Here is a 25,489-nt window from a genome sequence, read left to right as displayed (position 1 = left end):
TTTGCACACTCTGACAAGAGGTTGAGAGGATGATGTTGAGGGAGAAGTTGTTGTACTGGCAACACACTACCAGGTCTCTGACCTTCTCTATAGGCTGCCTCGTCGTCGGTGATCAGGCCTACCACAGTCATGACGTCAGCGATCTTGATGATGGTGTTGTAGTCATGCAAGCAGTCGTGGGTGAATAGGGAGTGCAGGAGGGGACTAAGCACACACTGCCCCAGTGTTGATGGTCAGCGTGGAGGATACGTTGTTATCTACCCTCACCACCTGAGGTTGGCCCGTCAGGAAGTTCAGGATCCAGTTGCAGAGGAAGATGTTCAGTCCCAAGGTCCTGAGTTTGGTGATGAGCTTGGAGAGGACTATGGTGTTGAATGCTGAGCTGTAGTCAATGAACAGAATTCTTACATAGGTATTCCTTTTGTCCAAGTGGCTGAGGGCAGTGAGGAGCGCTATAGAGATTGCGTCATCTGTGGATATTTTGCGGCAGTATGTGAATTGGAGTGGGTCCAGGGTGTCTGGGATGATAGCATTGATGTGAGCTATGACCAGCCTTTCAAAGCACTTCATAGCTATAGATGTGAGTGCTATTTGGTGGTAGTCATTTAGGCAGGTTACCTTGGTATTCTCGGGCATGGGGACTGTTGTGGTCTGCTTGAAACTAGTTGCTATTACAGATCGGGTCAGGAATAGGTTGAAAATGTCAGTGAAGACACTAGTCAGCTCGTCAGTGCATGTTCTGAGTATGCATCCTGGTATTCCGTCTGGCCTCACAGCATTGCGAATGTGAAGCTGTTTCAAGGTTGTTCCGATGATAGTATCAACTCACATCAGCTATGGAGAGCAAGATCACACAGTCGTCCGGAACAGCTGGTGTTCTCATGCGTGGTTCAATTTTGCTTGCCTCGAAGCGAGCATAGAAGGCATTTAGCTCGTCAGGTAGGCTCGCAGCTTGCGGCTGGGTTTCCCTTTGTAATCTGTGTTAGTTTGCAAGCCTGCCTGCCTCATCTGTCGAATGTCAGAGCTGCCGTAGTAGGATTCAATCTTAGTCCTGTATTAACGCTTTGCCTGTTTGATGGCTAATCGGAGGTCTTGGCGGTGTTTCTTAAAAGTTTCTGGATTAGTGTCCCGCTCCTGTGGGGACGGCGTCGTCGATGCACTTTTTAATGAAGCCGGTGACTGATGTGATAAACTCCTCAATGTTATCGGATTAATCCCGGGACATATTCCAGTCTGTGCTAGCGATACAGTCCAGTATCTTAGCATCCACTTTATCGGACCACTTCCGTATTGAGTGTTTTACTGGTACTTCCTGTTTGAGTTTTTACTTGTAAGTAGGAAGAAGAAGAATATACAGTAGTTATTGTCTGATTTCCCAAATGCAGGGCGAGGGAGGGCCTTGTATGTGTTTCTGTGTGTGGAGTAAAAGTATTGTCGCCTCATTTCTAGGTGACATGCTGGTAGAAATGAGATAGAACGGATTTCAGTTTCCCTGCATTAAAATCACTGGCCACAAGAAACGTCGCCTCTGGATGTGTATTTTCTTGTTTGCTGATGGCTCTATACAACCCGTTGATTGTGATCTTGGTGCCAGCATCGGTTTGGGGTGGTAAATAGACAGCTACGGAAAATATAGATAAACTCTCTTGGTAAATAGTGTGGTCTGCAGCTTATCATGAGGTATTCTAACTCAGGCAAGTAAAAACATGAGACTTCCTTAACATTAAAGATTGCGCACCAGCTGTTGTTAACAAAGAGGCACACTCCTCCTCCCTTCTTATCCGAGTCTGCCGTCCGGTCTTGACAATGAATAGAAAAACCATAGATATTATCCATGTCCTCCTCCAGCCACTACACTGAGAAACATAGAATATGAGTTTTTCAGGTCCCGTTTATTGGATATTCTCAAATGAAGCTCATCTAGTTTGTTCTATTGTGATTGCATGTTTGCCAAAACGTGTCTAGAACATTATCTTATATTCTGAGAACATGCCAACCATGTTCTGTGTATGTTTGGTGGGACGTTGATGAAATATTTGCTGAACCCACAGAAAACTGGACACAATGTTCATGCAACGTTTTCACGAAATGTGTCTAGAATTTTAAATAACTTATATTTTGAGAACATGGTAATCCGGTTTCTGTGTAAGTTTGATGGAACGTTGTTGGAATATTCTGTTAAACCTGGACACATGAATGTTCTTGCCGTGTTCTAATGACACGTGTCTAGAACATTAATATGTAACATTCTGAGAACATGTTAGTTCTGTTTGACATTAAGGGAATGGTCTCTTGGAAACAGTCCTTGCACGTCACCGGATCATTCCTATTGAAACGTTAGCTTAAGACCTAATGAGACTCTTAAGGGAACTCCTCTAAACGAGTGGGAACGTTTGTTGTTAGCTGGTTTACCTTTTAAGATCGAAATACACACTTTGGTGGCAATTGTCATGCTTTCATGACATTATGGTCATTTTTATGATGAACTGTTTGTATAAGCATAAGAATGTGACCAAGCACATTTTAATGTGTGTGAATCCAAGAGGTGGAGGAATCCGAAACCAGTACAAACCAAACGTGACATCCCATCAGCATCAATGGCACTCATTTCCCTCCATAGTGCACCACTTTTAACCAGAGCCCTACAGTATGGGCCCTGTTCAAAAGTAGTGCACTATGAAGGGAATTGGGTCGACGCCAACCACTTTTACAGAGCATCAGTTCCATTCCCTAATCACCATGTTTATATCAGTCTCCGCTGGCTGAATTGAATTGTCTGGCCCTGCAAAGCCTTCTGGGAATAGCTGGCCCTCTGCTTTTATTCATGTCTAGATGGGTGTAGAATGATGGATACCAATTTCAATGGATGGTTGGATAAATAGATGGGTAGCTGATTCATTCGCTCTTGTTTATTGATGCTGATGGGTTGTCATGTTTGGTTTGTACAGGTTTCGGGATTCCTCTACCTCTCGGATTGACACACACTAAATTGCGCTTGGTCCCTTTCTTATACGTATACAGACAGGGATGCTCCTTCTCTCTCTCTCTCTCTCTCTCTCTCTCTCTCTTGTTCACCTATTCTTATCTCTATATTTTCACTACTCTTCTTCATCCCTTACTTCCTGCCTCCATGTCTCTCTTGCGCTCTCCTTTTTATGTTCAACCTTGTCAAACAACTGCTATGTCCAATGTTATTCGGTGCGCAGTATGGGAGTCTGTGTCGAGTGACAATGTTTGTAATATTTGCGAACGCTTTGTGTGATGTCACCTGCAATGTCAAGGAGGCCTTTTCTACATAGTGTACAAAGTGCCCTGGCCCTGAGTGATTGTGTGCCAGGACAGTTTCAAAGGCTGGTAGACAACAGGTCTACATGTCCGTGCCTTATTTCTCTGCCGTAATATAAAGGAAGTGAGGGGAGGTTGGGGCAACAGGGGAAGTTGTTCACAACGCAGAGCCACAGCAGCCCCTGCAGGTGTATTTGGGAACAACAGCTCAGCCAGCAGCCTGGAGTAGATACAATGGGATGGGATGTCGATGATGAATGTCGATGGGCAAAGACACATACATCCATAGACACACACACACGCACACACACTAACCCGAAAACCTAACCTTAACCCTAACCATAAACCTAACCCTAGCTCCTAACCCTAAAACTAACCCTAGCTCCTAACACAAAACCTAATTCTTACCTTAACACTAATTCTAACCTTAAACACCCTAGAAATAGCATTTGACCTTGTAGGGACTTACAAAATGTCCCCAGTTGGTCAAATGTTTGTTAGTTTACTATTCTTGTGTGGACTACCATGTAGGTAGTTGAAATGCTACCCTGTGCTCCAGGTTTTGTCACAGTGGAGGGCTGAAGTTCTGTTCAGAGGTGCGGACCATTTTGTAAGGCCCCGTGCGGGCGCAGAGGGCCATGCCATATGGCCTTAGCCCATCGCTTTTGCTCACTGCAGAGAATAGCGGGGGATCAAATTCTCTCACCTTCTGTCTGTTCCTCTCTCCGTCACTTCTAGTTCACTCCTCTCCCTCGATCCCCACTTCCTCATATCCCTCTGTAACTTCATCCCTCGTGTATTTATCTCCCATCCTTCAGGTTTCTGTCCATCTCTCTGATTCCTCTCACCGCCACTGCCTGTTTATCTCCCTGCATGCTTTCTTTCTTTCTCGCCACTCCTCCTCTCTTCCTCCTCTCCACCATCCCGCCTTATTGAAAAGGATGACTGAGAACTGTGAGACATTGAGGCTCAGCGTCATCTTTGCGCCTGCATAGCTGTGCTCCGAGACGGGGGCCGAATTCACACGGTTCCTCCTCCTCCCATGCCTGCCTCCCTAAGAGAGGGATATTTAAACCCCACCCCCCCTCGCTCCCCTTAGGGGAGAGAGAGACAGGGAGGTGATCAGACTAGGGGAGGCGTCGTAAAGAGAAACAGGCACTCTCCAAGACACCCGCGGGTTCTTGCCGGGCATCTTTCCCTCAGTTGCATCATGACTGGCAAAAGACGTCCCTGGTGTTAAAAACACGCTGAGCCAGATGGAGAGGACGATGAAAACGTACAGTATAAGCCACCCAGGGCGTATCTGTAGAATTGGCCATACTTGAAAAGGGGGAGGGAGTGAGAAGGGGAGAGTTCTTCCCTCCAGCCTTGAGCTCTCAAAGTATTTCTCTTTTACCGTGATCCCCGCTCTTTTTCAAACAGCTCTGTTACTTATTTACACCTTCCTTTCTTTTTTCTGTCTCTAATTTCCTCCCGTTCTCCTTCTTTTTTCCAATCCTGTTTTTTCCACTCCTCTCCCCTTGTCCTCGCCCTCCTCCCTCTCTATCTTCCTTATTCCCCCATCCCTTACTTTCTTTCTCAGAGTCTCTTATTTTCTCTACCCCTCCTCCTCACTACTCACCCTCTTCCTTTTTTCCCTCTCTGTTGCTTTCTATCTCTAGCTCTCTTCTTTCCTCCACTCCCCCTCACCCTCTATCTCTCGTTCTCCTTCCCTTTCTTTCTCTCTCTTTGATCAGAAGCCAACCCTCTGTTCCTCCCCTCCTGCATTATGGCGCCCTCCCTTACTCTCTCAGCCAGTTAAAAATGATCGCCGCTCTGTAGCCGCTTCCAGGCTCTAGAATCGATAGAATGGTTGTTTTCGTGCTGCTCCTGGCAGTCGACTGACTGTGTGTGCGTGTGTGTGTGTGCAGTGTTCTGCCAGAATGTGAACAGATGAAATGACAGCCTACTGTGCGTTATGCCGTTGTGTAGACCTGCACATTGTTCATCTATTAGGGTCCACCAGAGGCCTGTAAGAGACAGTCTAGCTCCTGTCCTGTGGGACCCAACATGTGAGCTCCAGGTATCCTTGTGATGTCACACCTGGCGACGACATATCGTTTCATGGTTTGCGTTTCCAGTCTGTGTTCCTGAGCTATAAGCCTATACAGTATTTGCAGTTGAATCAACATGACAAGAGAGATACTGTATTGTATATACAGTAGCCTAAGTTTACAGGTTCTATAGTGCCGTAGGCCTAGAGATGGTGGTATAATTCTGTGCATTGTACAAGAGCTACCTCTATGTATAAACGCTGCACTAGTATGAAATACATATAGACACACATAAAGAAATCGTCATGGATGCATAAGCTTGTATATAGGAAATCATAATGTATTATGTGGAGTGTCGAGATGGATGATTAATTTAGTAATCTGACCATAACCTTTGCTCTCTCTGCAGTGCAACAATGACTACGTCCCAGTGTGTGGCTCCAACAATGAGAACTACCAGAACGAGTGTTATCTACGCAGGGACGCCTGCAAGCAGCAGTCTGAAGTGCTGGTGGTGTCAGAGGGCTCTTGTCCTGTCGGTATGTAGCATCTCAAGGATGGATTTATACTGCTCTCTCTCTCTCTCTCTATCTCTCTCGCTTGCTCAAGAGTTCTTGTGTGCCCAATGTTAAATTGTAAAGGTCTCTGAAGGAAGTGCCTATAGAAAGTTGGAAAAACTGTTTGAGGCCAATACATTCGCCTGCATTCCATTGTCAAAATATATAGCCAAACTGACTTCATCCACAGTACTTTAGTCCATCAAAGTTACTATTATAGCATGAAACTTGGAGATGCAACTTTGTTGGCCGGGTTCAGCATCCACTAAGGTTGCTGGAACTATGCTGTAAAAGATTGTAGAGAAGAAAATATCAGAGCCAGCACAGCATGGTTTAGGTCAGCACAGTAGTGTGAAAAGGGTATTAGACTATTCGTGCCATGTTCACCGCTACAGTAATCTAGGGTTATCCCACGAGTCCTTTATTCAAGATAAGAACCTACAAGCATGTCGAAAAAGTCTAAAGTTTAACATCTAGTAAGAGTCGTGTTCATTAGGGTATGCAACAGAAAACGTTTTTTAACATTTAGAGTGGGACACAAAAATTGGACAATGATTAGACAAGTCCAAGTAGTCCCTCCCTTTTTCAGTCCGTTTTCTTCCATTTGGTGTCTGACCAAAGTGAATCTTTGGCAAGGGGAACATGTTGGCTTCACTCAAAGTTTCACTGGTGGGGTGGAGTAGCACTCTTGGGGTGTCGCTGACTCAGTTAACCTCACTGCCAGCCTGGTCAACTGCACTTAAGGGACTTTAAACACTCATGTAGCTCAGCAGTCCACACCACACTCACAGGGAACACAGTCAGAATTGGAGTGGGAGTGTGTGTGTGTCGGTGGTTGTGATTTGTTTCGCAAGAAAAAACGTCACCTTCTCGCCTGACTCACATGGAAGCTCTTAACTCTCTGTAAATTGCTTATGTGTTTGTGATTTTCTGTGCGCGTGTGTGTGTACATGCGCACGTGTTTGTGTGTCTTTTTGTATGAGAGAATGGCTTTTTCCATGTGATAAGAGCTAATTTCGAGAAACAAGCTTTAGAAAAGAAATGGAATGTGGTCGTACTTCGGCAGAACGGGCGTGATAGTGATGAGAATAGGCTGACAGCTCACTCCCCTCCTTCACACTCAGCCCCCTCATCCCCTCTGTCTTTCTTTCCCTTTATTTCACTCCATTCTTCACTGTCACGTCAAAGGCCTGTGTGGTAAAAATCTAATTAGACACGATTTATGTACCGGCCAGTGACTCTTGGAAATGCTTTTTAACAAACAAATGACAGGAACAAAAAAGGGAGTACAGAGCACAAGAAAGTTATTACCCTGTGTCGTGACGTTGTCATCGTTAATATGATGACATGCTATTTATCTAATAATTAACTATGTTTATAATTACGTGATTAAATTAATCCCGTAACCATTAACTCAATAACCTGGGGCACCACGGGAAAAGTTTGTTTATTGAGTTACCGTTTCCCGAATTTCACTCAAAAAATATCAGAATATAGATTTCATGACAGTCACTAATTAATTAAGATCTCCGTTGGGTATCTCTTCGTGGGCCGAGTTCCGTTTAGTGGGATAGGTTTGGTCGACGCCCTGTTCTTTCGATGGCTGTGTCTCCTTCGTTATCGGGTGTAAGTCTCTGATTGTCCACAAGATGTCACAATGTCCTTTCTCTTGGTTGTATGTTTCCTTTGACTCGTTCTGTGAGAGTGGTCTTCTTAGGAGGCTAATCAGCCGTGTCGACGCTCCCAGCTTGGGTAGGAGGGCCATGTAGACAACCGATGACTTGAAGTGAATAACCGGTTGGTCCTTCTTGAATTCACCTTCTTAGATTCAGTACTCAATCGTAGCATTAAGATGTTCCTTTGTCCTCTTCCTCATGTTGCGTTTCGGCTCGGTTGCAGCGCGCAGTCAACTTAGTCTGCTATGTAAATTCTTAACTCACATGTTTTATACTCCAGGGTAGAAAGGGGCGTTCCAATCTTTATCACACACTCTCTGGGTTCCCTGTGGTGTAGGTAGTTACAAGGCAAGGTATCAGAACTTACTATGATCTTGTTTAGACAACTTGAATCACAGTTTATTACAAAAAAACATTCTCTTTGATCTGGATATTGTACATATGTACATGTACATATTATGAAAACTCTTCAAGTTACAACATTTTCATTATAACGTCATCATTTAACTCTTAATGGCATCACAAAATCAACCTTCATTTTCATATTCCATCTATCATTGTTACCACCATTTTGGCTGATGAAATATAATGTCCCAAAGTCCATTTATTGCATGTTACAGTTCTGAGGTAGATTCTCCATAAGGCCCACACAGACAATCCAGTCCCAAACACTAAAGGTAAAAAGGATTTGTCTGCTGCCTTAAGATTTACAATGGGCGTGAGGTGTCATAACCCCCCCCCCCCCCCTCTGCGGGAGGGAGAGATATCTCTGTAGAACCATGATACACTGTAACCTTAACCTCACAGGCCAGTCATGATACCTCCATCTTGCCTGTTCCATCCACCTTTCTCTCCCTCTCTCTTTATTTTCTTTGTTGGTTCTCCCTCACCCTTTCCCTACATAACTACACGTCAGATAAATAATCGAGGGGCGATTGAATGTGTTCACACACTGATATCTTGATTGACATGGGTCATGTGTTTTAAGAAAGGTGTGAAGTGCTGAACTCTGGTTGACAGACATTTCAGCTCTGACTCTCTTGAATTCAACACCTTGCCTCTACTTTGTTCTGCATTCAATATAAGTCAACATACCTAAAAAGTTACAATTTACTTGACACCCCATAAGATCAACAAAATGATTTTATGAACATGTGATGACATGGTTAGTGTTAAAAAATATATACAGTTGGAAGTTGGAAGTTTTTCACAATTCCTGACATTTAATCCTCCTAAAAGTTCCCTCTCTTAGGTCAGTTAGGATCACCACTTTATTTTAAGAATGTGAAATGTCAGAATAACAGTAAGAGAGAGAGAATGATTTATTTCTGATTTTATTTCTTTCATCACATTCCTAGTGGGTCAGAAGTAGATACACTCAATAGATAGATACACTCAATTAGTATTTGGTAGCATTGCCTTTAAATTGTTTAACTTGCGTCAAACATTTCGGCTAGCCTTCCACAAGCTTCCGACAATACGTTGGGTGAATATTGGCCCATTCCTCCTGACAGAGCTGGTGTAACTGAGTTAGGTTTGTAGGCCTCCTTGCTCGCACACGCTTTTTCAGTTCTACCCACACATTTTCTATAGGATTGAGGTCAGGGCTTTGTGATGGCCGCTCCAATACCTTGACTTTGTTTTCCTTAAGCCATTTTGCCACACCTTTGGAAGTATGCTTGGGGTTATTGTCCATTTGGAAGACCCATTTGCGACCAAGCTTTAACTTCCTGACTGATGTTTTGAAAAGTTGCTTCAATATAACCACATCATTTTCCTTTCTCATAACGCCATCTATTTTGTGAAGTGTACCAGTCCCTCCTGCAGCAAAGCACCCCCACAACATGATGCTGCCACCCCTGTGCTTAACGGTTGGGATGGTGTTCTTCGGCTTGCAAGCCTTCCCCTTTTTCCTCCAAACATGACCAAACAGTTCTATTTTTGTTTCATCAGACAAGAGGACATTTCTCCAAAAAGTACGATCTTTGTCACCATGTGCAGTTGCAAACCGTAGTCTGGCTTTTTTATGGCAGTTTTGGAGCAGTGGCTTCTTCCTTGCTGAGCAGCCTTTCAGGTTATGTCGATATAGGACTCGTTTTACTGTGGATATAGATACTTTTGTACCTGTTTAATCCAGCATCATCACAAGGTCCTTTGCTGTTGTTCTGGGATTGATTTGCTCTTCTCGCACCAAAGTACAATCATCTCTAGGTGACAGAACGCGTCTCCTTCCTGAGCGGTATGACGGTTGCGTGGTCCCATGGTGTTTATACTTGCGTACTATTCTTTGTACAGATGAACGTGGTACCTTCAGGCGTTTAGAAATTGCTCCCAAGGATGAACCCGACTTGTGGAGGTCTACAATTTATTTTCTGAGGTCTTGGCTGATTTCTTTTGATTTTCCTATTATGTCAAGCAAAGAGGCACGGTTGGAAAAAAAACTTGTGTCATGCACAAAGTAGATGTCCTAACCGACTTGCCAAAACTATAGTTTGTTAACAAGAAATTTGTGGATTGGTTGAAAAACGAGTTTTAATGACTCCAAAATAAGTGTATGCAAACTTCCGACTTCAACTGTATATTGAACAAGGCAAGTCAGTTAAGAACAAATTCTTATTTACAATGACGGCCTAGGAACAGTGGGTTAACTGCCTTGTAAGGGGCAGAAATACAGGTTTTTACCTTGTCAGCTCGGGTATTCAATCCAGCAACCTTTTGTTACTGGCCAACGCTCTACCCACTAGGCTACCTGCCACCCCGAGTGTTGGGCTGGAGCAAAAGCCTGCACACAAGGACTGGTGTTGGAAACGAAGCAGTCACAGAATGAACATAGGAATAGGATGTTTCTTTCCCACTTCCAGTTTACTACCCACTGGGCACAAACTGGTTAAATCAACGTTGTCTCAACGTAAAATGTCAACGTACTGTGACGTGGAATCCATGTGGAAAGTACATTTGATTTGAACAAAAGTCCTCAACGGACACTGTGTGGCTTAGTTGGTAGAGCATGGCGCTTGCAACGCCAGGGTTGTGGGTTCGTTTCCCACGGGGGGCCAGTACACAAAAAAAAAGTATGAATGTATGTACTTGTAAGTCGCTCTGGATAAGAGCGTCTGCTAAATGACTTAAATGTAAATGTAAATGTTTTGAGGGTGAAATTTCAACCACAGGATTATGTCATTATATTACCAATGTTCATTATTGACAAACCTTATAATATATGTTGAATTTGTGTCTTTGAAATAACGTCAGATCTTCAACGTAATATCCTCTACAAGGAAAAACTATAGGCTGAGCAGCATCTACTACGGATCTATCTAGAGGTACCCGTTTGTCTCCTTTCCAGTGTTGCAAACCCAGCCCCGCTTAGCTTTGATATTTGTCACCAATGTGCTATTGTGAGAACGATCGTCGACAAATCTCCACTTAATAGATTCACTGTTGCTATCAACATGTAGATGTGGGATTCACATCTCCAGATCAACTGAATATCTTAAGTTTAAAGAATATGACTAAATCAAATCTAATTGTATTTCAAGTTTGATTTAGTCCTGTTCATTAATTTATGATTAGTTAACAAATGATATGTTGCATTCAGGTCTCGATCTCAACCAAAAATAAAAGTTAGAGAATGGAACTATTCATGCAGGGTATACAGTTCCTTAAAATGTTGATATTTGGTTGTGTTGTCAACTAAACACATTTCAATATTACCCTTGTAATATGTAAATAGCCGTAAGTTAAGGCTATTTTGCAAACTCATGTAACAGTATTAATTCAACTTTAAAATGAGTAACACATCCATGGCCACATTTTTGAGGTTACTGTAACACTACATGTTAAAGTAGCATGCAAACGTTGCAGGTCTGTGGAGATCTTCACAATGGGATGAATAATCTGCGCATGATCTGAAACGGCAATGGCCACTTGAACCATGTACTTAAACCATCTTAATTGCAGTCCAGGTCATTTTGGTTGTGCTAGTAGATGAAGTACAGTGATAACAGATTAAGTAAAAGTATCCCATTTACACTTTGTTGTTCTTTTAAAGGGTTGACATTGGGAAGTCAACACATTTTTGACTGTATTTTTGAGTGGGTGAAAATAGTTTAGAATCTCATTTATCAACATAACAACCAAATGCTTCCCAATTCTCCACTTTGAAACGTTGTGGTGTGCACAGTGGGTAGTTCCTTTCATGGCTTAAATAAGAGCTGTCGCTCAATCCTTCATCTGCCTACTCACTCTCTCCATCTTCTTCACTACCGCTAGAGAAAACATCACGCGGTGTGATGGATGTATATGGATACCATGCCGATATGTTCCCCATATGGTTTTCTCTGTGCTTAAATTGTTCATGATAAAGTAGGACTCATGTTAAACTCTTTAAGGGACTGTCAGTGAATGTGATATGTTTGTATGTTTAAGATATGCCTGGACAAAACGTGATACTGTATGTCCAGGCATATCTTAGCAGCATTTGATTTGGATGGTTCACACCCCGTCTAGCCACACCAAACTTCTAATTGGCTGTCTAGTATCCAGGCTTCTCTGTTCCCCCGATAGGCTACGCTATCTCCACGAACACCTGTGTTTACATGTAAACAGGTCTGGTCTCCATCAGTACACTAGCCTACATGTTGACAACACAGCCAGGCTCCTTGTTGTTGTTTACCTCAGTAAACACGTCTGACAGCCGTGTGACAGCAGGGCTCTGTCCTGCCAGCAGCCCTGTGTGACCAGAGCCAAGGCCGAAAGGCCAGACGTCGGGATCTGATGTCTCTGCCAAATGGCAAACAAAAGGACACAGCGCCAAGGTTCGTAGTCGTGCTACCATGCTACTGAGGCATGTACTAAATGCATTTCTTTAGGGTACCACTGTGTACTTCCGATATTTGAGTTTTTTTTTTTAAGTACTGTTTCACCAAGAGTCACATTTGGGGGACTCTGTAGAGCGTTTCTGTAAGGAAGAAGACCAATGTATAAAAGTTGCTTAAATGTTCCAGCCCTGGTTTTGCAGTGTTTATGACTCACAACATGACACTTATCTATAATTTTGCCTTCAAGTTGTATGATCTTTTATTGCTTAACCTTTTAACCCTATTTTCAACAGGCTGGTATAGCATGTTTTGACAGCCCTCCTGCATCAATTTACATCATTTGTATCCTTTTGGGTTTCTGCAGTTTAATGTTATAATAGTAATAAAAAACGGCCCTTTTTCATTTATTATCAAAATATTCTGTCTGAACATGTGAGAAATATGATGGAAGAACCTAGATCATTTGAAATTCAAGAATCTTTGTGGGGGGGAAATCCCACTCGGCAAAAACTGGTTGAATCAACATTGTTCACATGTAATTTCAAAAATCTATATGATGATATTAAATCAATGTGTAAAACTGATTGGGTTTGCTAAAAGTCATCAACGTAAGTCTTTTTTTCACCCAACTTTTAACCTAAATGACCAATGACATGGTGACGTTTTTTGTTGATTTCACAGTGAATTCAACTCAACCAAATGCAAATCAAAACTAGACATTGAACTGGTGTCTGTGCCAAGTGGGATTGCAGTACACACAACCTGAAAACGCATTCATTTCAATGTAATTGAAGTCATGTTTGGACACAAAAATACCATAATTTGCTCAAAATCGACATCAGTCCCTTGACTTCTCAACCGCCTGGTAGAGCGCTGTAATTTCCAATTTTAACAAAGTTGGAAAACAAATTATTGGAAGTTCTTTGAGTTGTTAGTAATAGGAATTGAATGTGAAATAATGTTTTCAACATGATTTTCAAGAAGAGACGGTCAATTTTTGAATACTAATAGCATTGAGGTCAAGGTTGTGTTTGTTTACCTCTAGATTATGGATAAACTGGTATTTAGCAAGCTAGCGCTAGGCTAACAGTGAGCTAACAGAGAGTTAATGGTAGTTGATAGGCATGGGATGCTACTGTTACTCCATCAGATTGAGTGGTGGTTCTGCACTGTGGAGTGCAGTTAACCATTAGCATAGCCACGTGGAACAGTGAAAACTGAGTCCATTTCCCAATAGGTGAACAACAAGTTTTTTTTCCAACATGGCCGAAGGCAGGTGCTATTGAGGGAAAGTGACAACATTGTTACAATGTTTATTAAATATTTACCTTACCGAATATGTCACCATGAGCGTTTCCATCACCTCCTTCCTCTCTCCTTTATTCCTTTGTCAAGCATCCATAGAGAGCCTTTTTATTCTCTATTTTGGTTAGGTCGGGGTGTGACTAGGGTGGGTAATCTAGGTTGTTTTATTTCTATGTTAGCCTGGTATGGTTCCCAATCAGAGGCAGCTGTTTATCGTTGTCTCTGATTGGGGATCATATTTAGGCAGCCATTTCCCCACTGTGTTTTGGGGGATCTTGTTTTGAGTTAGTTATGTGGCACCTCTGATGTCACGGTTCGTTGTTTTTTACTTTTTGTTTGAAAGTTTCTTGTAAATTAAATATGTGGAACTTTAATCACGCTGCGCCTTGATCAGTCTCTCCACAAAACCGTGACAATAATGACAAAGTGAAAACAGGTTTTTAGAAAATTTTGCAAATCTGGTAAACATAAAAAACTGATTCTGATATATTAAATATTTATTGATTTGTTTAACACTACCTGATTCCATATGTGTTATTTCATAGTGTTGATGTCTTCACTATTATTCTACAATGTAGAAAATAGTCAAAATAAATAAAAACCCTTGAATGAGTATGTGTCCAAACTTTTGACTGATACTGTGTGTAAATATGGTATTTTTATTTTTATTTTAAGATTTTTTGAAGGGTAGGATAATTAATGAGGAGTCAACTTGATTTATCTCCGTTCTTATTAGAATTTTTCCATTGTAAACAATAAAAAGTATGTTTCATGCCATGAGAGGTACCGGATAGCAAATAGTTTCTGTAACGCAGGCATCCAAAATTGAGAGGCTATGGATCCTGTTCCGGTGGCTCAAATAAAGCACTGCTTTTAGGGCTGCTTAGGCAGTCACAGCTCATTGAGCCATTTGTTTGGTTGACTGGGAAGATGCACAATCCCAGATATTGAAGGAAAATGTGTGGAGTCACTGTAACTTCTCTTCAACACATACATACTTTGCTCTCTCTCTCTCTCTCTCTCTCGCTCTCGCTCTCTCATCCAAAATTGTAGTCAGTAATGGAATTTTGGGATTTGTAAATAAAATTGTTAAATTACGAGCCTAGTTGGTTTAGCCACAGGAAAGACTGGAATCATCCCGCTAACCATGATTGGCTGAGATAATGGGTGGGCTGGACATGCTGAGCGATGAGTTTAGATTGGTCTGCCATCAATTTTAGTCTCATCTGACCAGAGTACCTTCTTCCATATCTTTGGGGAGTCTCCCACATGCCAAAGTGTTTGCTTATTTTTTTCTGGCCATTCTTCCGTAAAGCCCAGCTCTGTGGAGTGTACGTCTTAAAGTGGTCCTATGGACAGATACTGCGATCTCCGCTGTGGAGCTTTGCAGCTCCTTCAGGGTTATCTTAGGTCCCTTTGTTTCCTCTCTGATTAATGCCCTCCTTGCCTGGTCTGTGAGTTTTGGTGGGCGGTCCTTATATAGCATTATATTAGCTTACCACAATAGCCAAACACACAAACACATTTATTCACCGCATAGATAGCATTCGCAAAAACCAGCAAAAGATATAAAATTAATCACTACCTTGAACAACATCACCAGATGACAGTCTTATAACATCAGGTTATACAATACACTTATGTTTTGTTTCGAAAATGTGCATATTTAGAGCTGCAAACCGTGGTTATACATTGTGAAAATGTAGCAACATTTCCCCAGAATGTCAGGAGCTATTTTGGACACTCACCTAATCTGACCAAAGAACTCATCATAAACTTTACTAAAAAATACATGTTGTACAGCAAATGAAAGATACACTGGTTCTTAATGCAACCGCCGTGTTAGATTTTTAAAATTAACGTTACTACGACATACAGCGTGCGTTATTGCGAGACAGCGCCCGCCAAAATGGCGGAGAATAGAAATAAAATTTTCCACAGAAATACGAAATAACATCATAAATTGTTCTTACTTTTGCTGAGCTTCCATCAGAATCTTGTACAAGGAGTCCTTGGTCCAGAATAAATCGTTGTTTGGTTTTAGAATGTCCTTTTCTCCTGTCGAATTCGTGCCACAATGCTAGCCAAGCTTGATCACGTTCCCATCTTCTCTCTACGCAAAGAACGGAAAACTCCAAAAGTCCCAATAAACGTTGAATAATCTGATAAAACTCGGTTGAAAAAACATACTTTACGATGTTATTATCACATGTATCAAATAAAATCCGAGCCAGAGATATTAGCCGTGTATACCGAACGCTTATCAGAAGACAATATGGAGGTGCTTCGCGCGTCTAGGTAGAGAAAGGAAATTCCTGACCTGCCACTCCAAAAGCTCTTGTTCGACCTCAGATCAAGCTAGACACCCCATTCCACCTTCCACTGCCTGTTGACATCTAGTGGAAGGCGTATGAAGTGCATGCATATCGATAAATATAAGCAAGTTGAATAGGCAGGCCCTGGAACAGAGCCTCGTTTTCAGATTTTTCACTTCCCGTATGGATGTTTGCTGCAAAATGAGTTCTGTTTTACTCACAGATATAATTCAAGGCAGTTTAATTTGGGCACGATTTTGTCCAAAGTGAAAATAGCACCCCCCTATTGACAAGAAGTTTTAAGAGGGTGTGAATGATGCTAAATGGGTGTAGACAAAGAAGAACTCTACTGCATGTGTACCAAAACATTCAAGGTTACAAGTTTATCAACTTTCCAAGCAGAATTACTTTCCCATTGTTCCTCAACTGTAGTGTATGATATTCACTTTTCTAGTCTCTACTTTTATCCAATGTAAAAAACACAATTTCAAATGTTTCTAAGTAAGTCCGATTCGAGCCAGTCGGTCACAAGTGAACGACATCTATTGCAATATAAATCAATGTTAGAGTTTACATACTGTAGATAACCCATAAAGTAAAATACAACATCCATTTTTGGCTATGTAGGCTTCTAACCCATTACTTTCTACTTCACTACAGATAATAAAACAATTAGACTATATATTTATATTAAAAACCAAAGTCAGACAGATTTGTAGTCATTTCAATAAATTACATACTCGTTGATCTTCAAGAATAAGACTTTTTCCCCATGTCATCCTTATTCTAAAATGGATTAAATAAAATAAATTCCTCATCAATCTACACACAATACCCCATAATGACAAAGCAAAACCAGGTTTTTAGAAATGTTTGCAAATGATTTTAAAAGAAAAACAGAAATACCTTATTTACATAAGTATTCAGACCCTTTGCTGTGAGACTCGGAATTGAGTTCAGGTGCATCCTGTTTCCATTGATCATCCTTGAGATGTTTCTACAACCTGATTGGAGTCCGTCTGTTGTACATTCAATTGATTGGACATGATTTGGAAAGGCACACACCTGTCTATATAAAGTCCCACAGTTGACAGTGTATGTCAGAGCAAAAACCAAGCCATGAGGTCAAAGGAATTGTCCGTAGAGCTCCGTCCCAGGATTGTGTTGAGGCACAGATCTGGGGAAGGGTACCTAAACATTTGTGCAGCATTGACGGTCCCTAAGAACACAGTGGCTTCCATCATTATTAAAAAGAAGAAGTTTGGAACCACCAAGACTCTTCCTAGCAGACCGCCCTGCCAAACTGAGCAATCGGGGGAGAAGGGCCTTGGTCACAGAGGTGACCAAGAACCCGATGGTCACTCTGACAGAGCTCCAGAGTTCCTATGTGGAGATGGGAGAACCTTCCAGAAAGACAACCATATTTGCAGCATTCCACCAATCAGGCCTTTATGGTAGAGTGACCAGACAGAATCCACTCCTCAGTAAAATGCACATGACAGCCCGCTTGGAGTTTGCAAAAGGCATCTAAAAGGAGACTCAGACCATGAAAATCTTGATTCTCTGGTCTGATGAAACCCAGATTGAACTCTTTGGCCTGAATGCCAAGTGTCATGTCTGGAGGAAACCTGGCACCATCCCTAGGGTGAAGCATGGTGGTGGTAGCATCGTGATGTGGGGATGTTTTTCAGCGGGAGTGACTGTGAGACGAAACTGGATCGAGGGAAAGATGAACAGAGCAAATTACAGAGAGATCCTTTATAAAAACCCTGCTCCAGAGCGCTCAGGGCCTCAGACTGGGGCAAAGGTTCACATTCCAACAGGACAACGACCCTAAGCACACAGTCAAGACAGCGCCTGGATTGGCTTCGAAACAAGTCTCTAAATGTCCTTGAGTGGCCCAGTCAGAGCCCGGACTAGAACCCGATCGAACATCTCTGGAGAGACCTGAAAATAGCTGTGTAGCGACGCTCCCAATCCAACCTGACAAAGTACTGAGTAAAGGGTCTGAATACTTATGTAAATGTGATATTTCATAATTAAAATAATTGTAAAATTTATTTTAGGAAAAGGCTGTAACATAACAAAATGTGGAAAAAGTGAAGGTGTCTAAATACTTTCCGAAATATAACTTTTTAGAAAATCATTTGAAATTGACAAGTTGAAACAGCCTATAGATAATTAGCAGACAGCGTCCCTTGGATTGTAGGCAGTGTGGGTTAACCACATTGTCTGCGCAAATCTATGTCGAATATTGGCCTGATGGAAACTACAACTCCCTACTAGATCGCACAGTCCGGGTTTGATCTGATTTACAGTATTTCTAGAGAAAATGTGCTTTGAGCTCACAGAAAAAAATGAAAAGAAATGGAATTCAAATAATTGAACAGACATTGGTCAATTAGTTGGTAATTAAAAAAGAAAAAAATAACCGAAATTTCGGTTAATCGCTCAGCACTAGTAAGTGATTAGTTACATTTTGTCTGTAATCGGTGACATGTAACGGATTAATATTCTGAATGCAAGTACGGATAGTCGGACACGGCGAATCTCTGCTCTTTCTCCCTCTTACATTTTCTGTTTTCATCAGTATATATGCATTCTCAAATAGTACATTTTAAGTGTGTGTGTTAGTGTGTCAGTCTGTGCATTTGTGTGATAGAGTGAGAGTAATGCAACATAGGTGTCTGAGGTACAGCAAGGTTAATAACTTTCCCCTGGTGTTCTTCTCCTCTCCTCCCCAGTAAAATGTAGTCTTTATCTCAATAGGATCTCCTTGTTAAAAATATAGCTGAAATTAAAAAATCTAACAATAATGATTCTCCAAAGTATTGTCTTATTCCTTTTCTCTCATTGACAGACAGACAGTCGTAAGGTTTACGGTAAAGAATAAAGATGGTTAACTAGGGGTCCTCGTTTTTAGGCTTATCAGGCTTGCCTCTAGCTTTACAAAGGACACCTGGTTCATGTTCATTAAGGCACACTGTAACAAACGTGATTGAACAATTTGCAACATTAAATGAACATGAACGTTTCTTATTGGATAAGTCCAGGTACTGCTTCCCTGTTTCAGACCATTTTCTCCTGTTTGGTGCATAATGAACATGGTGGGAGTGAATGTTCTGCTTTCTCCTCTAGTCGGTTTAGCATCGTGGTCTGCTGCTTCTCATGTTACCACTGCAGCAGCTCCAATAAGTGGCCATCAGTATCCCTTTCAGGGGCATATCACCAAACAACAGTGTAAGCTAGATGTCTTGGAGGACGCTTTACAAGGGTGCAGCAGGATTCCAATGGGCATACAGATGGAATGATACACCACACAACCATATTGAGCAAACGTATGCAAAGACAATGATAGATTGGAAGATATCATTTTGTGATTGTGAGGTTGTGATTAACCAATGCACACACACACAATGGTTGTTTAGCAGGAGGCTTGGTTCATCTGTTGTCACAAGCCATTCTCAGATGTTGTCTTTAATTCTCTCCCTCTCTCTCTCTACCCCTCTTTCTCACTCTCTCTCTCTCACAGATGCCGGGTCAGGCTCGGGAGATGACGGTAAGATCGCTCTCCTCTTTTCTCTTCATTAGTTTTCATTGTCCCTTATATTACTGTTGTTTCTCTACTCATTCTCCTTGCTTAGAAACAAGACGGGCCATGACACACTACTTGGATGTGAGCTTTCACATAACATATTCAGATGGGGAACGAATACATATTCACAAACATGCACGCACGCGCTCAATAAACACACTGCACGGACAAATGAACAAACAAACACGCTCTAGAACATAAACACACACACACACACACAAACACACGCACTTGATTGTATTCTCTCAGACATGCAGACACATCCCGACACACACACACCATACAATAACTAAATAATCATGCATCTAAGCAGTAAGAACACTCTAAGATGCTTAGCAAACCCCTGTACCATGCAAATGACACCCTATTCCCTATATAGTGCACTACATTTGACCAGGGCTCATAAGTAGTGGAACATGTTGCCATTTGGGATGGTCACAGAGCCTTGTGAGAGAAACAGGAAATGAGTCCCTTCTCTGGAGTGTGTTGCTTGCTTCCTCTTCCTCTCCATCTCTCTCTCAATCGCTCTCTCATCCCCCTAACTCGTTCTCTCCATAACCCTCTCTCTCCATCACCCTCTCTCTCTCTCTCTCTCTCTTTACCCCTCTCCTCACACTCCTCCTCCTCCTAATGTTCCTGTTATAACCTGTACATGGTGGCAGATCTGGGATAAAAGTAGAAAGGAATGGGAAGCTTTTGAGTAGGTGACAGGAAGGGTGTAGGTGCGAGCGTACACGCTTGTGTGTGTATCTGTGCTGAAGAGATGCAATTCTTGTAGCTGGATTTTCTGTATATGCAGGTGGTTGTTTAGCATGTTCATGCATGTTGATTTGTGTGTTTGCGTGCGTGCATGCGTTTGTGCGCTCTCGTTCGTTCATGCTAACATGTGTGTATTCCTGTGTGTGTGTATGTGGGTTTGTCCATGCACGTGTGTTCATTATTGCATGTGGATGGAGGAATAACAAGTATCCCGGAGCCAGATATGATAAACAGATTGCACTCTGCCTATGGACCTCCAAAAGAGAGACAGACAGAGAGAAGCGGAAATGAAGAGGGTGGGAGGTCAACCAGAGAAATAGGACAGAAATTACCATAGAGATGAGGAAGAGAGATAAAGAAAGGGAGGAAGCGGGAGGCAGAGAGCGAGGATGGAGGTAGAGTGATAGAAAAAGATGGAGGGAGGGTTGACAGTGATATGGAGGAGGTAGAGATAGATGGAGAAATAATAGAAAGGGGAGGATGGCGGGAAGAAGGGATAGAGCAAATATGGCAGTTTATGGGTATAAAGAAGGTATAAAGAAGGTAAAGACAGTTATAAAATGGGGTTAGAGTGGTACAGAGGCACTAACACAAGAACAGCCCCCAATAAAAATCTAATGTCCTTTAATGGCCGCCGATGAATCTCCGAGCTGTTTATGATAGTCTGGTAGGTATCAGATTGAAATATAGATAAGGAGATTTGGACACACACGCACTGTGAACCCCAATGTGCTGTCATTACTCAAAACTTTTGACGAAACCTATTGCACAAAATATATCTCGTAGTCATTACTCAAACCGGTCACTGTGACCCTGTAGGGCAAGGGTGTGAAACTCCATTCCACGGAGGACCGAGTGTCTGTGTTTTTGGTTTTGCCTTTCAATTAAGACCTAGACAACAAGATGAGGGGAGTTCCTTCAAATAACCAACTCATCAAGTGAAAGTAAATTATAGGCCTATCCAACGTCTGTGGGAGGAATAAACAATGAAGCAGGGATTTTATGCAAACGTGTCTGTGGGAGGAGAGGCAACCCAAGGACCACTCCTGCATGCGCAAAGCAGCTAATCTTAGGCACTGTTTGAATATATTCATGGCTGGATGCTCCCTTTATTGAAATAATCATTTATTTAAATATAGACCTATTAAATCAATAATAGGCTTTTTAGGCTATGAAGAAATAATCACTGACATGACATGACTCTGTTGGTAGCCTAGCATAATATCTCCTTTCACTATCCATCTATCGGGGATGTCTTCGAGGATGGGAGGACCAAAGGATGCATAGGTTATCCCAAAACAGGGGCATCGTCTCTGTTAAAGGCTATTTGTCTCAGCTATCCCGCTAACTTAGGCTACCACTTGTTCACCTTTATAGAGGGTAGTGTTTAGGCATGTTAGGTTAAATTACTGTCTCAGATGGTGCTTTAACCAAACGCCTACCCCCCTGCCCTGTGGCTATGCAAGTGCAAGGTCCATGACAGGGGTTTGTGGGTGTAATGATTCTCGTTGGTGGAAGGAGAGGAGGACCAAGGTGCAGCGTGGTACGTGTTCATTTTAACAAACAAAAATAAACTGAACGCTGAATTGACAAAAAATAAGCGAGAACGAAAGCGAAACAGTTCTGCAAGCAATACGCACAAACAGAAAACAATCACCCACAACACACAATGGAAAACAGGCTACCTAAGTATAGCTCCCAATCAGAGACAACGATAGACAGCTGCATCTGATTGGGAACCACACCAGGCCAAACACAGAAATATACAACCTAGACATACAACATAGAATGCCCACCCACATCACACCCTGACCAAACAAAACATAGACACATACAAAGCAATCTATGGTCAGGGCGTGACAGGGGGCAGCTCTTGAGCCCAACAGGGACGAGCGATCCTTTTCCACGCAATCCGTGACTTACATTCACAAGATAATAAGCATAGTCCTATGAGACTACTTTATTGGAAGTGTACATAAAACACCATGCAATTACACACACATTTGTAATTTACACTTTCGGTTTCGACATATAGTCTTCTGGGCTAGCTGTTACTCTCCAAGATACTATGCAAAGTGTTGGCATACACAAGGGACTGAGGATAACATTGTAGCAAATTCGAAGGGCACCATGACAGGGACTGATGCACGCAACTCATGTCTCTTTGCATTCTGACAACATTCCATGGCCGTTAGAATGGTATTGCTTTGGGGATACTGCGTGTGTGTGTGTGTGTGTGTGTGTGTGTGTGTGTGTGTGTGTGTGTGTGTGTGTGTGTGTGTGTGTGTGTGTGTGTGTGTGTGTGTGTGTGTGTGTGTGTGTGTGTGTGTGTGTGTGTGTGTGTGTGAGCATTCGCATGTTAGCACAGCGCAGCACAGTGATGCCTGTTTGGACAAATGTATTAGATCTCCCCCACCCCACACACACACACACACCTGCATACACATACAACCCACCTGTTTCTACCTACAGTGGGGCAAAAAAGTATTTAGTCAGCCACCAATTGTGCAAGTTCTCCCACTTAAAAAGATGAGAGGCCTGTAATTGTCATCATAGGTACACTTCAACTATGACAGACAAAATGAGAGAAGAAAATCCAGAAAATCACATTGTAGGATTTTTAATGAATTTATTTGCAAATTATGGTGGAAAATAAGTACAACATAATTCCACAGATGTCTCAACTTTTAAGGGAGCGTGCAATTGGCAGGCTGACTGCAGGATTGTCCACCAGAGCTGTTGCCAGAGCTGTTTCTCTACCATAAGCCCCCTTCAACATTGTTTTAGAGAAGTTGGCAGTACGTCCAACCAGCCTCACAACCGCAGACCATGTGTAACCACGCCAGCCCAGGACCTCCACATCCGGCTTCTTCACCAGTGGGATCATCTTAGACTTGCCACCCAGACACCTGATGAAACTGAGGAGTATTTATGGCTGTAATGAAGCCCTTTTGTAGGGGAAAACTCATTCTGATTGGCTGGTCATGGATCCCAAGTGGGTGGGCCCTTGCCCACTCGTGAAATAAGGCCTAATTTATTTATTTCAATTGACTGATTTCCTTATAGGAACTGTGACAGTAAAATCGTTGAAATTGTTGTGTGTTGCGTTTATATTTTTGTTCCCTATATGTAACCACACAGATTTGGATGAAATACCTCATCCAAGTCCGTGTGGTTCCTCCTTCTGTGGTCCCTCCAATCTGCGGCACAACCTCGTCCAGGTCCTACAGTAATACTTATTATCATATGGTTATTACGTGCTCAAAGAGCAAGGATTTCCTTGTTACTAAAGCCAATTCTAAAGTGTAGTATCACCAGTCATCTAACTCCGGGATTTCAATGGTGGCACGCACAGCAACAGGGAGCCAGTGAGACGCAATTAATAACCTAGTCTTATACTTTCATCTTGAAATATAACTGTGAATTTATTCTCAAAATGTCGACTTTATTATAAAACTGTTGAGTTTATTTTGGAAATATTGGCACTTTATTCTAGAAATATTGCCACTATTTTAAAGTGCTACCCGTGCATTTAAAAAAAAATCCAAGTACCATCAGCCATCACAACTGTAGAGATGGTGAAAAAAATACACTACTAAATTATCAGGGGCTTCTCAAGCCTCAAGTGGACAGTTGATTGAGTCCTCTAAAAAGACTGAAGACGAAAAGTGGCTGTCATATCACATCCTCGAGGATCCTAGATCAACAATGGCCTAGGGATTAGGCAGAGGGATCGGTTTGGGATTGGGCCGCAGTACAATGAAGGCTACTTGTAGCGCTTTGACACATAAAGCTTTGGGGTATTCACGTTAGTTGTGGGCTAGAACAAAAACATACACCCCTTTGGGTCCCCCCCAGGTCTGGGATGAAGAACCTTTCAACTTTGTGGTATCGTGATATTATTGTTACCAAATTTTCCAACCACCTCTGTCCACAAAGCAAAAGGTACTTAATCGTGCTGGAAAGAACATCCTACAACTTATTAGGTTCATTGAGAAACTATTTAAACGGTGAAAAACTCCTTCATTACTACAGATGCCGTTTCAGAACACTGGTTGATAGGGACCAATGCAGCGGTCTATTGCCTAGTTATCAGTATTTATAAGGTATTCTCCATGTCTCTCCCTCTTCCTCTTTGTCTTTCTCTTTTCCTCTCCTCTTTCACTCTATTCTCTTATAATTCTTCCTCTCTTTCGGCCTTTGTAAGAAGCTTAGTGAACTTTTTTTGTAAAATAGTACTTGTAATGTATAGTTCATAGTATGGCCTCTTGTAGCCCAATCTTTATGCTGTGTGTATAAAGTGTGTGTGTGTGTGTGTGTGCTGCCACATGCTTGTGTGTGTATGCGCTTGTGTGTGTGCGCATGTGGACATATGAGTATTGTGTCTGATGTGTGGGTTGAATAATTGCGGGACAAACAAAGCTAATTTATACAATATAGCCGATTAAAAAAAATGCCTCCAGTACAAGACTAATCACAATAAATGTCAACCTGCGGGGGTGGATGGGGCTATCTTTCGCTGGATATCTGGGAACAGAACGTATGTGGCCCGAAGGGAGGTGTCTGTATTTGGACCCACCCCCCACACACACACACACACACACACACACACTTCATATATTGTCAATAAAGGGTCCACATTTACACATACGTCTCAGACAATTTTAAAACTATGAAGGCCTACACTTGAATAACATAATTTTGATCTAGAGCTACCATTATTTTGTTTATGGTGTCAGTAGGGGTAGTGGTCTAGAGATGACCATGTTTGATCTTTCACAGCCATTGAACCACTTTTTTAAAAAACGCAGTGAAAATAAATGACCTGGTTGTGCTTTTGACGAAAATACTTTGCCGCTCCGGCTCCTTTTGCCTCCGCTGACAGAGGCCTGCCGACTCAGTTCCAGCCCCATCGCCATGCTAATGAGGTTAGAGGTTTAGGAAAGCGAATAGGGAGAGAGAGAGGCCCAGAATGACCAAATACAGTCAGCTCCTTGCCGGCAAAATACGTTCTGCTCCCAGATATCTAGTGAAAGATAGCCCCATCCACCCCGCAGGTTGACGTTTATTGTGATTAGTCTTATTCCGGAGGCATTGTTTTATTAGCTATATTGTATAAATTAGCTTTTAGGTCATAATTTAAA

At 42.1% G+C, this 25,489-nt stretch overlaps 1 protein-coding gene across 1 annotated transcript in view; it reads left to right on the top strand.

Moving 5' to 3' along the window:
- The window catches only part of LOC129816485 (tomoregulin-2-like), a 135,964-nt gene that overhangs the window by 28,201 nt on the left and 82,274 nt on the right, over nucleotides 1–25,489 (top strand). The window contains exons 3-4 of the mRNA XM_055871025.1: nucleotides 5,728–5,857; nucleotides 19,524–19,550. Of these exons, the coding sequence (XP_055727000.1) occupies nucleotides 5,728–5,857; nucleotides 19,524–19,550 (157 nt within the window). The remainder of the gene's footprint in view (nucleotides 1–5,727; nucleotides 5,858–19,523; nucleotides 19,551–25,489) is intronic.

The sequence above is a fragment of the Salvelinus fontinalis genome, chromosome 19, assembly GCF_029448725.1.
Source record: "Salvelinus fontinalis isolate EN_2023a chromosome 19, ASM2944872v1, whole genome shotgun sequence".
Taxonomy (NCBI): domain Eukaryota; kingdom Metazoa; phylum Chordata; class Actinopteri; order Salmoniformes; family Salmonidae; genus Salvelinus; species Salvelinus fontinalis.
This window is presented reverse-complemented; position numbering and strand designations above follow the sequence as displayed.